This window comes from Amphiprion ocellaris, chromosome 10 (assembly GCF_022539595.1).
Source record: "Amphiprion ocellaris isolate individual 3 ecotype Okinawa chromosome 10, ASM2253959v1, whole genome shotgun sequence".
In the NCBI taxonomy this organism is placed as follows: domain Eukaryota; kingdom Metazoa; phylum Chordata; class Actinopteri; family Pomacentridae; genus Amphiprion; species Amphiprion ocellaris.
Window position 1 is genome coordinate 16120510 of NC_072775.1, and position 15871 is coordinate 16136380.

At 42.1% G+C, this 15871-nt stretch overlaps 1 protein-coding gene across 2 annotated transcripts in view; it reads right to left on the minus strand.

Moving 5' to 3' along the window:
• The window catches only part of gpc5c (glypican 5c), a 103566-nt gene that overhangs the window by 47740 nt on the left and 39955 nt on the right, over positions 1–15871 (minus strand). The window contains exons 4-6 of one of the 2 annotated variants that reach the window (XM_023276519.3): positions 13006–13169; positions 11799–11855; positions 11004–11126 (exon numbers count right to left, since the gene is read on the minus strand). In XM_023276519.3, the coding sequence (XP_023132287.2) occupies positions 11004–11126; positions 11799–11855; positions 13006–13169 (344 nt within the window). The remainder of the gene's footprint in view (positions 1–11003; positions 11127–11798; positions 11856–13005; positions 13170–15871) is intronic. The other variant, XM_035951141.2, reaches the window with a different exon arrangement.

The window sequence follows — 15871 nt, forward strand, 5'->3', positions numbered from 1 at the left end:
AGCCTCATCTGTGTCCAAGATTTAATTACATGAGTATCCTCAAAGGCTATTGAGAGCCATGAATATTACTTCAGCTACCAATTACTGAGCATGCCAGCTATTTTTGACTGTAAAACAGAGATACACTGTGATATTGTTAGCTCTTTTCTTTGTCTTTTTGTATATAAATTTCAGGTTTCAATGTTTGTCAATTCCTGAACCTAAAGCATCTGTAACTTTAACACAAAAAGCCAAAGGGGGAACAATTCAAGTAAAATTTCTATGTAAGACCAATAGAGTCATTTAGTTTTCTTACTATTAAACTGTTTTGCCACTATTTTCCTAACTGCAAACTTCATAATTTCCCGTGTAAACCAATAATGCACACAACCACTTCACTTACAACAAATTTACCAGCAGGTGGCAGCATTGGCCAGTTTAGGTTTCACAAAGTTCCACCAGATAACTGATACTGGGTGCATGTGTAAGTGGCAAAGGCATGGAGGATATATAAAACAGAAAGTGACAGAGATGAGAAAACAGAGTGGATTCCAAGATTTCATATCTATAATTGCTAGTTAGTTATGTTTTGTATGTGCCTCAGTACCACAGGAAATGTGGGTTGTCCCTCAATGTGTTTGCTATGGTTTAAAAAAAAAACATGAATGAATGAATGAATGAATGAAAAAAATGCAACAAAACAAGAACATGAGCACGATGGAACATATGAGTAATGGAGAGAAAGCAAGAAATCAAAAAAGTAAAAGCAAGAAAGCAAGGAAGAAAGCAAGAAAGAACGCAAGAAAAAAGCAAGGAAGAAAACAAGAAAGCAAGAAAGAAAGAAAGCAAGGAAGAAAGCAAAAAAGAAAGAAAGAAGGCCTTTACAGGACCTACAGTGATGAATCCATCCCCTCTTCCAGCCACATGCCTACATGCCGAGGAGGGCATGGATAACTGAGGTTAGAGGTCTGGGGGAGCTGGAGGGGCAGTTGGTGTGTGGAAGGCAGACAAGGGCAGGCAGGGGCAGAGCCAGGAAAGTAAACTATGCCCCAGAGCACAGATGGGTGGAGTGGACCATGATCCTCTAGTGTGGTACGACCACCTGTTTGTCTGTCTGTCTGTCTAATCCGGGTCAGAATGGCGTGATCTTGTGCTTAAAGTTGACAGCTCCAGTGTAACCTAAAAGCCAGGCAAGGGGCTAAACTACTGATAAGCTGAATATACTGTATGTCAAGATTTTAAGTGTTTCTGTTGAATCTGTAAGTAAAGGCTGGATTTGCGGAGAAGGAGGCATATTGTCAAATATAAACTGCACTGCGTATGGTGTCTGTGGAAGCAAAGAACAGTCAGTGGAAACAGTCAATTTTTAGCCCAAACATACAGTACATTTGACCCAAAGCAACAATCAGACAAAGGCCTCCTCATATTCAGACATATCTGCATACAGAGCAGAGAGGGCCTGTGGGGGTGTTGAGTGAGGGGGTCAGGGTTCAAACTCTCTACTGCTGCAAAGGGCACATGGAAGCAGCACTCACACCCATTCACGGACACATGCACGCACACACGCACACACAGACAACCACAGCGTACATCTATTATGCTTATATGCAATGGAGATATCAATACATAACCCACACACGCTCTCAGACGAGCAGAAATGGCCCCCAGACACTAAGTAAGAACATTTGAGAGCACATTGTGGATGGAGAGATAAGGAGCCAGCTCTAACTGCAGCTACCTGACACCAGAATAACACATATAGGATTAGAAACCGCAATGTTGTGCAAACTGCTGTTAAGGTCAAGGAGTGAGAGAGAGTGACTGTACTGCAGGGGAAGAGAAGAAGGGCAAAGGTTAGGGAGCTGTTATCCAAATGAAGTCGGGCAGATGGTAGCATTGACAAACGCATGGGCAAAATGGCTTTCTTGGCAGAAATCCCAGCCATAACTATCATGTTTGTCATGAGCAGGCTTATCTGTCAATCAAGCACAGGTTGGAAATTGTACACATCATCATAAGTCAGTCGTAAGTTGAATTTGAGAAGTCCAGGTTTGGGTTAAGAGGCTTGGACCATAGCTGAATGAGTGTCCCTGAAGTCACTGAAAGTGTTCTGTTTTTATGAGATTAGGCCCTTTCTGACATTATCTGTATGTGCAAAAGCCCTGGATGGATTCAACACATTTCAAATAACAACCTTCATCAATGAATTATGCTTCTTTTGTGCATTTTTAATTATGTTCGAAAGGGATTATTTATGGTGATAGTTTGAAGCAAGTGGAAAGTCACAATCTTGAGTCTCGCTTAGTCTAACTACATACAGTAGTTATTAGCTATAATAGTGGCCTTGCAACCACTTCCTTGAAATGTCATCAACAATTTTTAACACTTCATTCAAAACACTGCTGCCAGAGTCCTGACAAGAACCAGGAGAGCTGAACACATTGCTTCTGTTGTTAAATCTTTATAACGGCTTACAGTTCCTTAAAGGATTTAGATTTTAAAGTGCTGCTTTTGGTTAGAAAAAAAATCACTCAAAAACTGTAGGCAAAAAATACAGTTAAAATGACTGTGGAGAAAATAAACCAAACAGAGGTATTAGATTTCTCTGTAGTACCTCTAGTCTGATCCCACCAAGGTGAAGCTGCTTGCAGTTACTATGCTGCACACAGATGGCACCAACTTGCTGATGGTGTCAAATATGCCCCAAGCCACTTTAAAATCTAAATCTTCAAAACAGAAATTACATTTATTTAACTAAAAATAATGCAATATTTTAAAACACAGACAACCCATGGTTTTCCCATGGTGTAGCCTTTGATGGACAAAAGTGCAGCAATAAATATGACTGGAAGCCATTCCATTCCTTTCGTAATTTATTGGTATTTCATGGCGCTCATCAACACATTGCAATTTCCAAATTAATATCACCGTATTTTTCCCATTAGAATTACAACATGTCACTTTTCACTGTAAATTGCTTTAACCGTGGGTGAATGGGTCAAGCTGAACAGATTACTGGCATTAATAAATCAACAAAATGTTGATTTATACATCATTCTCTGTCTCTCACACACACAGACACACATTCATAATCAATTCTTAGATTTTTATCTGCTGAGTTTCAGCTCATCTACACTCAGTGTGAAAACAACACATTTTATCTGTTGTGTTGAGGTCCTTAAATGCTCTGTCCAAAACATAATGTAGGTCTAGCTGCAGGCTGAGAGATGGCCTGTTACCTGATGAACGGACCACTATTATCTAGCAATGATGACGTATGGTGAAATTGTTTGGCTCCAGTCCTTTGATACTGGCCAAGAAGCGAGCCAGAGATTTGCTAAATGGATCTGACTCTCCACATGAATGGGCCAAATCCGCACCTTTAAAGCCCAGCCAAACCTGGCAACCATATACGAGCCAGATCCAGCTCACATTTAGTGCTTCCATGCAAGATCACTCATTCACAGTCAGACCAGACTGACTATAAGACATCCACAGTGTGCTAGACTTTTGACACAGATGTGGCAATTTTTAAAACTATTTTCCATAACTTCAAATACAATTATTTAGCAAAGGATACAAGTTGTGCAGTCAGTTTCGAGAATAGAGTTAGGACAACGGTTTAGGTTCAAAGTTAGGAAACAGAGAATAGTAAAAATCTATTTAAAAGTAAACAGTAGTTCATAAATACATGTTCACAACTGCTATCCTCCTCTCACATTTTGACTATATATCCTTTAACTTGTTAGGTGGTAAGAAATGTGTCTGTGTGTGTTTGGCAGCAGGGTAAAGTGTATATGAACATATGAAAATAGGGCGGGACTTTCCCTTCATTCTGGTGCTCTTCTGTGCAGAGGCCACATTCCCAACACCACTCAGGGGGCTCCAGTGAGCGAACCACGACACCAAACCCACCCGGAATTCTAGGAACGTTTTCCCTGTGGTTTCAGGTTACCACATACACACACTGAACACAGATCACAGGCGCACACACAACAGCCTCCACAGTAGTGTACTGTACTTTTGTTGTTTATACAGAGTTGGTTTTGTTAGCTTTCCCTCTCTCCTCCCGTGCCTGTCATTCATTTTCATTATATACTCACATACCTTTCCAGTGGGTTGGACAACAACTTGGACTAACACTTAAACTTACGATTGGACTCAAACCAGACGTCCTGCTCAGATTCGCACTCTCATGGTAAATACCACACGCTGAAAACTTATACTCTTACACACACATTCACACTAAAACCCTACAGGGAATCTTGCCAATGCTTACTATGGGCCCCAAATTCAAAGCTACAGGTAAACATTGCATCACATGGTATTCAGCACAAACTCTAACAAAAAAAAAATGTACACTCAATCAAGCCTTGAATTACATTTGTGAAGTCTGCTGCATCCCTCAGGAAAAAGGATAAAATTGTCCCCAAAAATAGTCACGACAGAGAGGTTTGGCTTTGTAAGTCAGAAGTGATCACACTGAGTGTTGTGTATTGAGTGTGTGTGTGTGTGTTGAGTGTGTGCTGTCTGTAGAACACAGAAATAGTGTGATCGTCTACATGGCCATAATCCTGTGTCCTCACAGCTACGAGCTGCATGTTTAGATCAAAGCAGAGGTCTGAAGGTGGATTTTCTCTGCCTTTGAACAGTGTTTAAACGCACACTGAACTGAGTGAGTGGTGTTACTGATGTGGTTGGGGCCAAAGATAAAGTTTTTCTCATACCATGGGCTGTATTAAGTAAAAACTAGTTTACTTTTCCTTTGATTTTACTGCACTAAAAGTTACACTTCGCCACTTCAACAAGTGTCATACCATAGCAAGCACAATGACTTTTGAGCATGTGGCACTCAAATTCTCACTTTTAGAATTAAAATCACAAGAGACAGTCTCTATAGACCTATGCTTCATACTGTAACTTTGATTTTGTGAAAATATAGATAGTACATAGATTCCTTTACAAAGTTGAACCAGCAAGATATCCAGTGATAGTTCTAATGCTGCAACAGCATGCACAGCACCACAGAGGGTGTGGCGAGAACCAACACGCACTTCACTGATTAACTGTGGAGTCATCCACTGCAATTTTATGATGTAAGACAAAACTTATGTCATAAGTACATCCTGGAAGACTCAATGTTCACTATTTTGCTTAACACGTGAGATTTTGGGAGGCGATGTTTTTGTATGCGTGCAACTGCACATTGTCCTTGGTGCTGACATCACAGACAGCTCGTTTTTACGGTTTTGTCCTTTGTTCCTTGGCGTGGTACATCAAAATGCGTGTTAAACTGAACAGGACTGCTTGAGAGGCTAACACAACCCTGTCGAACACACACAGAGGACAATGATATACAGAGCACTATTGGCTGGCACCCAGACACGCTAGCAGAGAGGACTTCAAACAGGCTCATAGAGGCAATTAAGGAACAAAGACAGAGGGCTCTCCCAAAGCCACTGCTTCCTGCTGCCACTGACCTATATCCCTCATTTTCCCCTCATCTATCCATGAGTTCATCTCTGCTCCTATCTATTGTTTTCTCATTCACACTTCCTTTCCCCTCCCCACCGCATCTTTCCTTCTTCTTCTCATCCTCAACTCCTGCTATGAGTTTGATGCCTTGCCAATGGGCAAGCACGGAGGTTAGTGAGTACACTATGTCTACCTCGCCCAGTAGGAGCTGCTCCAGTAAAACATGCCAATCTATTGTGGCATTTTAATTATATTAGCTCAGCTCTCTCCACTGGCTGGACACACAACATAAGAGAGACGCTGTAAAACTATGTCCCTTTCATAAAAGTGATGACATTAAGACAGAAAGACGTTGGAAGGAAACTTCACAAACATACAATGTGCACAAGGCACATCATAAACCAAATCTTGCGGTCCCACATTGGTGAGTAACTTGACAGCGAGGCTAATAGGATTACATTTGCTTACACACCATCCATACTTATTTAGAGAGTGCATGCATTTCTGCAGAGAGAATAAATAAGTCAGAGATACTGAAATATGATCACTGTTGTTTCTCTCACTAGCGCACAGCACAAAGATGCAGCCCCAAAGAGAGAGGAGTCAAAGCAATGTAGAGCAGGTCATACTAAGGTCCTCAGCAGCAGCCCAGGGTTGTGGGAAAGGAACGGGCCACTGAATCACAGCAAAGGGGCAAATAGAAGAGGGGAATTGAGGGAGGGACAGAGGAAGGACTAAGAAGTTAGCTGCAGACATCAAATGCAAATGACAAAGGGGAAAGGCTAGGTGTAAAAAAGAAAAGAAAAAAGATAAGAGGCCAATTTTCTGAAATGCTCCAATCTTTCTCTGATGTCAACTGTTCTTATGACTTGGAGTTTCATCACGTCTGTTTTTTGTCAGCATTTTTAAATCCACATGCCTAACAGACTCAACAGAGTTGTAATGTTCCGCAGCAACAACAGAAGACTTCAGGCACATGCATACAACACATGCAGGCTGAGATCAGGGAATGTTTTGCCTCTGCATGTAGAAATTAATTTATTGTCCCCTCTACTAGAATTTCATTATCCAATTCACTTGCATTTTTTGAACTAAGCTCCCCTGACCCAAGAGACCGACACAGAGAAGGCAGGGAAGGAAAAAAAAAAAAAAACACGACTATAACTAGATGTTAGAGAAAGAGAGTGAGCGTATGAGGGGTGAAGGCTTTGCCCAGTGCAGCGCTCTCCCTGTTCCTCCCTGCAATAACAGAATGGATTCCAGATGTCAAAATGATAAACAAATGGATTGTCATAACCTTATAAAAATGCAAGGCATTCAGAAGCACTCACACTGCTGTATTGTCTGTGGACTATCTCTTGAGCTAATACCAAAACCTTGGAATCATCCCCAAAGTATGATGGTGAGTTATTAGTTCTCCACTTTCACTGAAGAACACACACACACAAAACACAGATATGTGCATACACCCACTCATTTTAAGGTTTTATCCACAGCAATCTGACCACTATTTGACACACTTTGGCTCCATAGGTGGTCAGTGTCCAGTCGCATAAACAAATCAGCTTTACGTACAGTACATACAGTTTTACCAGGTTGCGATGCTATCGAGGGGTCGGATCTTGGGGTTGAAATCAATGTCTTTCTTTGTGCAAATCAATACAGAGAGAGATGGTAGCGAGCTGTTCAATAAGCATTATGATGTCTAAGTGCTGGCCTCCATACGGAATATACACGCTGCCTGTACACAGTGTGTAAATCAGCTCAATATGAGTGAATCCCATAAGAGTTTGTAGGTCAGAAAATGCTGATGAGGTGCCAGAGTTCATCTAAATCATCCATGAACACACTGTATACAGAATTAGACTAAATTCAAACAGGATAACTGCTTGATTTACTCCTTTGTTTCTTTTACTTGTTTATATTATCCGATCAGGTTCGAATCTTGTTGCTGCTTCTTCCTCATACACATTTAATCAAATGCAAGAATACCACCATAAAAAGCTACTCCTCCTCTTCCTACATGTAAACCAGCCACTACATACCATTTGTCTTTTCAATCAAAATTAACTGTAACTATAGTGCTTTGGATATGAGCAGCTAAAGCAGATGCCAACATCTATCTACTATGTTGCTCCTCAACCTGAATCAAAGATCTTTGTTACCCTCTGATGGAGCTTGTGTCTCAAAACTGGGCACTTAGTCCAGGGATATATAAATTCTATTTGGAACTGATGCTGTAGTAAATTTATTATTACACCTTAATTTGCAGTCTAAGCCCAACTGTTTGGATCTAGCGATTACTGGGAGAAATCTAACAACAGGTTATTGTCTAATGAGCCACTCATTGAGGTTACCTTATCATGTGTCTTCAGTCAACAGGTTAATTAAGGTCTTTATGATGCCCAATAGTAGTTATAACCTGCAGCATATTTTCTAAACATACAAACACTATCTCAAAGTATCACATTGTTCTACCCTGCAGCATAATTTCAGAACAGGCAGACACTATCTCAAAGTATCAAAAAGTGACTATAGCCTGCAGCATCATTTCCAAGCATGCACGTACAATCTTTGAGTATGTGTCAAAAGTTTCTGAAAAAGGCAAGAAACAACAGGAATGGTAATTAACATAATTAAAGAGAGGAGAGAGGGAGAGGAATTGTTCCACTTTGTGGCAACACTACAATAGATATACAGTAACTGGCTAATCTAAATAAAGAATGTGGTCATTTTGGTTGATCTTATCTTTCCGGAAAAGATGGTGCAAAGTATTCACACATGTGATGGTGTAAATGTTCAGAGATGCTTGAACACATGCCAACACGCACTTTTAGTTGTAAGTACAACTGCTTGCCCCCCGCTTGCCACTCTGTCATCAGATGCTGAATAAAGAGAGTCGGGGAATTTCAATCCCCAACGCCTTTGATGTGCTTTGAAGTAATATAACATACAAGTGTGTGTGTGTGTGCGTGTGTGTGTGTGTGTGTGTGAATGTGTATCTCCTTGCCTGAGCACATTATGATTGTGTCTGAATGAAAACCCCTCCAGCTGTTGACTAGTATATGGATCCCATGTGGATTAATGTGTGTGTGAGTGTGTGTGTGTGTGTGTGTGTGTGTGAGTGTGTGTGTTTTTGAGTCTATGTGCTGTGTGTGGGGAAAACCCACTGCGTCCTCAGAGGCTTTGTGGGTGTACCGCAGAGGAAGTACGACTATGACATGGGCTAACACAACAACAACTTGGAGGATTTTTGGATTTAATATTTGCATCATCTTTGCTGCACACTTTTTCCAATCTTTTCTCATCTTTGCTGGTCACAGTCTTCTCATCTCTCATCTCTTCATGCAGCTTTCCCAGGCATGGTCCAGGCAGTGGCAGTAGTAAAATGGCAGTGATGTCCAAGTCTTTCCCATGCAGCCTCATAGGAGGGTCTTTGTTCCCCCTCCAGACTTTGGGGGTCCCCACAGCAGGGCTGTGCCCCACTCCACTGACTCCACAATGGGTCTTTATGCTGCCAAGGCCCCCCTCCCCACCATCACTCCACCATGCTTGCCTCATCAGGGGCACACTGAGGCACAGGGGGCACCGCGGCACCAAAACGACAACCCTTTTCATGCCCTGTTCTGTCCTCCTTTCTCTGTAATACATGCCAACAGAGTCAGATACACTGAAAGAGGTTAGTTGAATAGCCACAGGCCAATCTGAACAGTTTATGAGTGGTGCCAAATGTCTCAGTAGGGTACTGTTTTCTTATTCAAACCAAGAACACTTGACACCACTAGCAAAGACCTGGCACTCACTAGGGAGTGTGTGATAACACCGTTACAACCCATTAGCACCGTTGTTGAAAAACCAGTACCCTTGGTAGTAAAATGACTTGCACACAATCCCTTACACAGACACAGAGTAAAGGAACAGAGAAGTGGCAGTAAATACAGACAAAGGAGGATCATGACAAGATTAGTTAGACATTTCTTGTGTGGTAGGTACTGAATGGTTGCCTCGCCCTGTGTTTCTGTCTCACATGTTCCTGATCACGGACCAAGCACACACACTGGCTGCCTCCTGCATTTGTGTGCTTGACACACTGTCACAGGCCCTGATGAATGGGTGGTCTGCACAATGCTGTATGTCTCAGCCATTGGCAGATCCTCTCCAGTTGAGAACAGTATTGGGCTAGAAGAGGAGAGGAGAGGAGAGGAGAGGAGAGGAGAGGAGAGGAGAGGAGAGGAGAGGAGAGGAGAGGAGAGGAGAGGAGAGGAGAGGAGAGGAGAGGAGAGGAGAGGAGAGGAGAGGAGAGGAGAGGAGAGGAGAGGAGAGGAGAGGAGAGGAGAGGAGAGAAGAGAAGAGAAGAGATCAAGATTTGGAGAGAAGCCTAATTTCTTCATGAGGATTCCTGACAAAATGCTTTTGCCAACCGCAGAGGGTAATAAAAAGTGTCTTTTTGGAATCGGAGACATCTGTTCTTGTATGTAATGTCTTCCCATGTATTCATCTAAAGCATAATGTATGGCTTAATTCAGCAAAACAAACAAGGGCCAAATGATCTGACAAACACTCATGGGAAAAACCTCTGTTTTCCTCTGTCAAAGTTAATGCTGGCAGTGCCAAGAGCTGAGGGAGCCAGTTTACGGCCACTGCAAAAGAGGGAGAGCGCAACCTTGTCATAACCGTGGACTGGTTCTAGAGTGTTTAAGAAACAGATCCAGCAGGGGGAATCATTTACAGACTCACATTGGCTGAGTAATCTGCATCATGTCTCTGTTGTTCTCATGCTGATTGAGTGCATAACCACACAAGCAAGCAAGCAAGCACGCACACACACACACACACACACACACACACACACACACACACACACACACACACACACACACACACACACACACACACACACACACACACACACACACACACACACACACACACACACACACACACACACACACACACACACACACACACACAGAGAGAGAGAGAGAGAGAGAGAAAGAGTGAGTAGGCACATCAGGCTTTGAGAGATGCGCCCAAACCCATAAGCAGTAAACGGTTCCAAGGCTACATGTATAAATCAACACAACATAAAACTCCCATAAATGTAGGAAAGAAACAGAATGGAACAGAAATAAAGAGAGAGAGGCACAGATAACAATTCATTAACTGATACAAAGGAGAGGACCGTCTTGCAATTATTTGTTCTGCCTGCATTCACTCAATGTAGAGATGGATTTAATGACTTCCTTATTTCCACAGTGATTAACAAAAGTCAGCCACACTAACTCACAGCATCACAGCACAGAGGTTTTGTCACGGTTTCCTGAATCTTAATGTATTCAAAACTCATATTTCACAAAGCAAGGCATTAAAGGTGTTGAATCTCAGGTGGAACCGGAGGGACATTTTTTGAAATGATGCCCGTAAGCCAGCATCTGCAGAACTCTAATGCTATTAGGAGGAAATGAAAGCTCTCATCTCCAAACACTAGTGCTGCAACTCCAGTGCAATAAAGTGAAATAATAAGAGGCAACTGAGCCCGTTTCTCTTACCTTTCCACCACACCATCTCCGCTCCAACAAGTGGAGTCGTCCACTACGTTCTCGCCTTCACACAGCATCTCTGGCAATGCCGCAAAGAAGGACTTATAGCGCTGCAAGTGCATCAAGAACTCCCTGAGGAAAAAAACAAGGAAAAACGGCACAGAGCAACATTTATGTAAATATCAATACACGTATCTTTCTGAATCAATAGCCATGTTAGAAAACCTAAAACGGAGGAATGCACTGTGTACTTTTTGCACATGTGGACACATTATTAGTGTGGCTGTAGACACACTTCTCAACGTGATAATTTGATGCAATATCACTAACAACAAACAGTATCTGCATTCTATTCAACAATGCACATGATAAATACGGCACATCTAGGGATATCGACGGTGAAAGAAAATGAATGGCTTTGAATGTGACCACTTCACTGCATCAGCACATTTTTCTCAATTATGCTGTGTGGTAAAGCGCTTGCTTCACCATATCTGCTGACACATGTTATTGATACGAACAGCATCATCGTGAGCAAAACAATGGCATAACATTTTGATCGGACACACATTGCTGCCACCCATTAGGCAGAGAAAAACAGCAGGGGTCATGAGAGGTCATGTGCTGAGTCAGTCAGTGAGGTCACGCCTCAAAAGCAAGTGGTGATGTGTTTTGTGAGACATAAAAACAAATGCAAAACACAAATATAAACAACAGTTTAATAAATGTCACTGTACGAGCTGTCGTTTGTAAATAAATTGTGTGAGGAATTGAGACAAACAAGTCTCTTTGGTTCATGCTTACCTAGAGAGCGTTCTCAGACTATGTTTATTGTTCTTGGAGGGTTTCAGGGGGAATGAGCTGGGAATGATGGGAGATGGAGTCCAAGGGAAATTGTTGCAAGCAAGGAAGATGCAGGGAGGTGGAAAAGGGGTTGAGAGAAAGGAAAAGGAAACAAAAGAACAACATGACAAGACACATAAGGAAGAGGGAGAAAAGACAGTGAATTGACCCTGGAAGAGAGTGATTAATCATGCACATGCAGAGACTGGTCACACCACAGATAAACCCATAACCATTTCTCCCCACACATCAAAAATTAAAACATACAATGGTATGCAATTCATATGTGAAGTCAGTAAACAAACACAAGCAAACATCTGCACGTGTGCAAACAGTTAAATATTCACAGGAGAGCCCAAGAAAGTTTGGATGAATTCCTCAATTCACCTTTTCTTCCTCCATTAAAGCAAAATACAAATGTTGCTCTACTCTATCATGTTTCATACTTTTCAGTAGTACACTATTCTCCCCTCACTGCGCTGAGTGCTGCCATGCCTCAGAAGTGGTCAGTGGTCACATGTGCTCTGGTCAGAGTTGGCAGCACGCAGTAAGCTGGATTGTGCTGCCATGAATGGTGGTGGCAGTGCCAGGCCAGACCTGTCAGCTAGGCTGGCATCAGTGCAGTGATTCATGGTTTGGGACAAGGTCAGGCAGGCAACACTGCAATAGTGTGTCTGTGTGTGAGTGTTTTTTTTGTGTGTGGTGCGATTTAAGCCGAAGCCGGCTGGTGTGCAGAGTTGGTGGTATGGCCGTCTGGGTAAACAGGAAATTGTTGGTCCGTCAAGATTAATCTTACCCACACTCCCCCTCACTACCAGCTGCTGTGGGCATGGGATGGCTGCCTCGGGGGCCAGGTGGAGGGCATGGACTCTAGTGCCAGGCACTACATTTACTATGTGCGAGTGTGTGTTGCATCCAACTAATCATATGAAGAAAGTGAGAAGTTATGGCAGCTGTGAAAAGACATTGGCCAACCACTCAGGCCATTTAAAAAAATGCTTTAACCAGTATTCATGTAATTTACATTTACTTTCCATCCAGCGGACTATATGGCAGTAGAACTAATTAATAAGCAAAAACCTACAGCTGAATATTTGCTTTTGATTTAAAACAGACAGCAGTACACGTTTGAATCTGACTGAATTAATCACATTTCAGTTCACCTTACCTTCTTAAGTGGGCTAACTGCGCTGGCCACTGCTCTGGTAAAGGGCGGGAGGGGGCGGCAGATGGAAGAGGAGAAGATGAGGTCATGCTAGAGGTTGTGACCTCTGGGCTTGTAGGCTGCATGCTTGTAGGTTCCCCTGTAGACAGGCCACACACCTTGTCCACCTGTGGGGAGAGCAGAGCAAACACGCACCTGTTGAGCTAAGAAAACATGTAAAAGCATGGGTGGAGCTGCAGGGTGGCTTCCAAACCACCAACTGACACCTACACCACTGAAGGCATTAACACACAAATTTAGCACCCAATTCATCAGACAGTGAACACCTTTTCCAGACTGATGCCTTCGCTGTTAGAAATCAAGAATTCCAACCTTTCAGTTGAATAATTACAGAGCTTTTAAAAAATGGTGGTAAGAATTATGGAACAAAGTTCAGAGTAGTAGACAACATGGGAAAACAGTGGGTGCAGGAGTGGAGGGTGTGATGAAAGGAAATGGTGGGATGAATGAGTTATTGCCAGGAGGGCTGACAGTAAATGCAGAACATTCCACTACCTCATGGAGGTGAATGCACGTGCAGACAGCTGGCAACGATGGCAAGCATCTCTAGAGGGCTATTAAAGCCTGCAGCGGAGAGGAGGAGACAGCGGGGTCATGAGAATAAAGGGGCGTGTGCCTCAAACCGAGAGGTAAAATCAATGACATCTCATTGGCTTAAAAGCCTTGGTGCAGCGTTATTAAGTGGTCCTCAATTAGCCAGAGAGACAGACTGTAATGGCCCTTCCACGCTGGGCTGAATAACTCCTTATAGTGATCAGCGCATATACACTGCTTTGTCTAGAGGGATGAGTCACTCTACCATGTAAGGGCATCCAATAAGACGACGCAATATTCTGCAGCATAATTTATTCATTTCTGATTTAGAAATGGGAGCTTTACAGTAAGAAGCGGTAGAAATGATTCAGGCCTACTTCAGGGGCTGCCTCAGTCTCAGCAATTCAAACATACAGTAAAGCACACTTGTACCAGAACAAATGGATGGTCACGCTGATTCTCTAACTAAGAATGCTACTTTAAATCAGGGCCCAAAGATTAAGTTTATTTCAAAAGCACAATTAAAAAGACTGCAATTTTTTTTCTAATCAAAATGAAGTTTCTCTCACACTCTCAGCTACAGTAATGTTCGTGTTTAGGAGGGATTGCGAGGAGCCTAAAACAATGGATTGCACACACAAACTTAATCTGACAAGCAACGAGGAACCATGTGTGTTTAAAGTGTTGCTTGAAGGGGTGTGTCAACATGCTGGGAAGAGTTTGGATTAGTCTGGAAGCAGCTGAAATATGTGTTAACAATGACAAAATGTGTCTTGCCATCCTGCTAAAAATATATCCTCCCTCCAGGCTGAGGCGGATCTGTCATCTCATGTGCTGTATAAATGGACGTTTTTACATAACAGCTAGCTATTCCTGAGCAACGGGACGGTCACTGGCTCAGTAATCAAAGGTAGCTCCATAACTAACTACCTGAACATATTTCTTCTTCATTGCACTCCACTCTTCACTGCGGTCTTTTCCTCCAAACTTGTTAACTACATTCTGGTCTTAAATCCTCTGTTAAGGCAGACGCTGGGCACGCGGAAGGTTGTTTTACTGCATTAACCTTAACTCCCTCTGGACCCATAAAACACACTCACATGTGGTAGAGCGACTCCCAGCCACACATGCACGTAGCCGCACACGCACAAAGCCACACACGCAAACATGGCGCACACACGTTACATTGTGCTGGTGAGAAAAGATAGGACATAACAACTGTTTTGTCCATGTCGCCTGTCAACACACGAGGCCAAATGCTCCTTGCATGTGCTGCAATGCTTCCACGGACAATCACTGTTTATCTCATTTGCATACCGTCTACAAAACATGATGTATTCTGACATTTATTGGAACACAAATGTTAAAGCTGGTAGATTTATTGTTTCATGAAACCAAATTAACTTATTTCATAGATCACTCAAGCAATTAACAGTAGCAAGACAACAGTGTAAATTGCTGCTGTGACATTGGCAAATTTCCCCTTGAGTGACTAATAAAAGATATTTTATTCTATATTCTATTCTATTCTGAATTCAAAGTAGTAAATCTATAAAGATCCAGACTGTTTCATTTCACTATATAAACCTGCTTAAGCCTTTTCTATAAACTAAAATAAATATTTGGCTCATATGGCGCATACTGCTAAGGTGAATAAAAGGCCACTTCCTTATTTAGCAAAAAAAAGATTCTTTAACTCATCTCCTAAATTCATAACACATATTTCAGACAATGTAAAGTCCCATGACATCATGCTCAAATGTTTGGGAGGTCTAAAGCAATGCACATGTGGAAGAGTGTGTGTGTTTGTATGAAAGTGGTGAAGTTGGCAGGCTGTGTAAGAGGCATGTGTGCAAACTGCTGAGCAGAACCAGGACTAGTCTATAACTGCAGTTACTGCTCTTTATTAAGGAAATAGAGTCTCTATAATCATTTTTAAACACTTAATTCTATTTGTTTTTAGTTATTCCTGATTTTTCAAATTTTGTGCTGGTTTGTGTAATCTTGTTATGATTGACCACGCATCCATAGGTAAATTAAATTAAAATAAAATGCGGAGTCTCCATAACAGACTTAAGTGTAAAGCTACTGCCAAAAAAAGAGCAGAAAGGAGCCTCTCACACTGCTTGCGGCCTCAGCAAATGTAAACATCTAATACCATATCCAAGCAGTATAGAGAAAAAATATCTTTCAAATATCATCAAAAATCATTTGGAGTATTGTTAAGGTTTCACTAGTCTAAAATAAAAGGAATACATGCAGGAGGTTTTACATG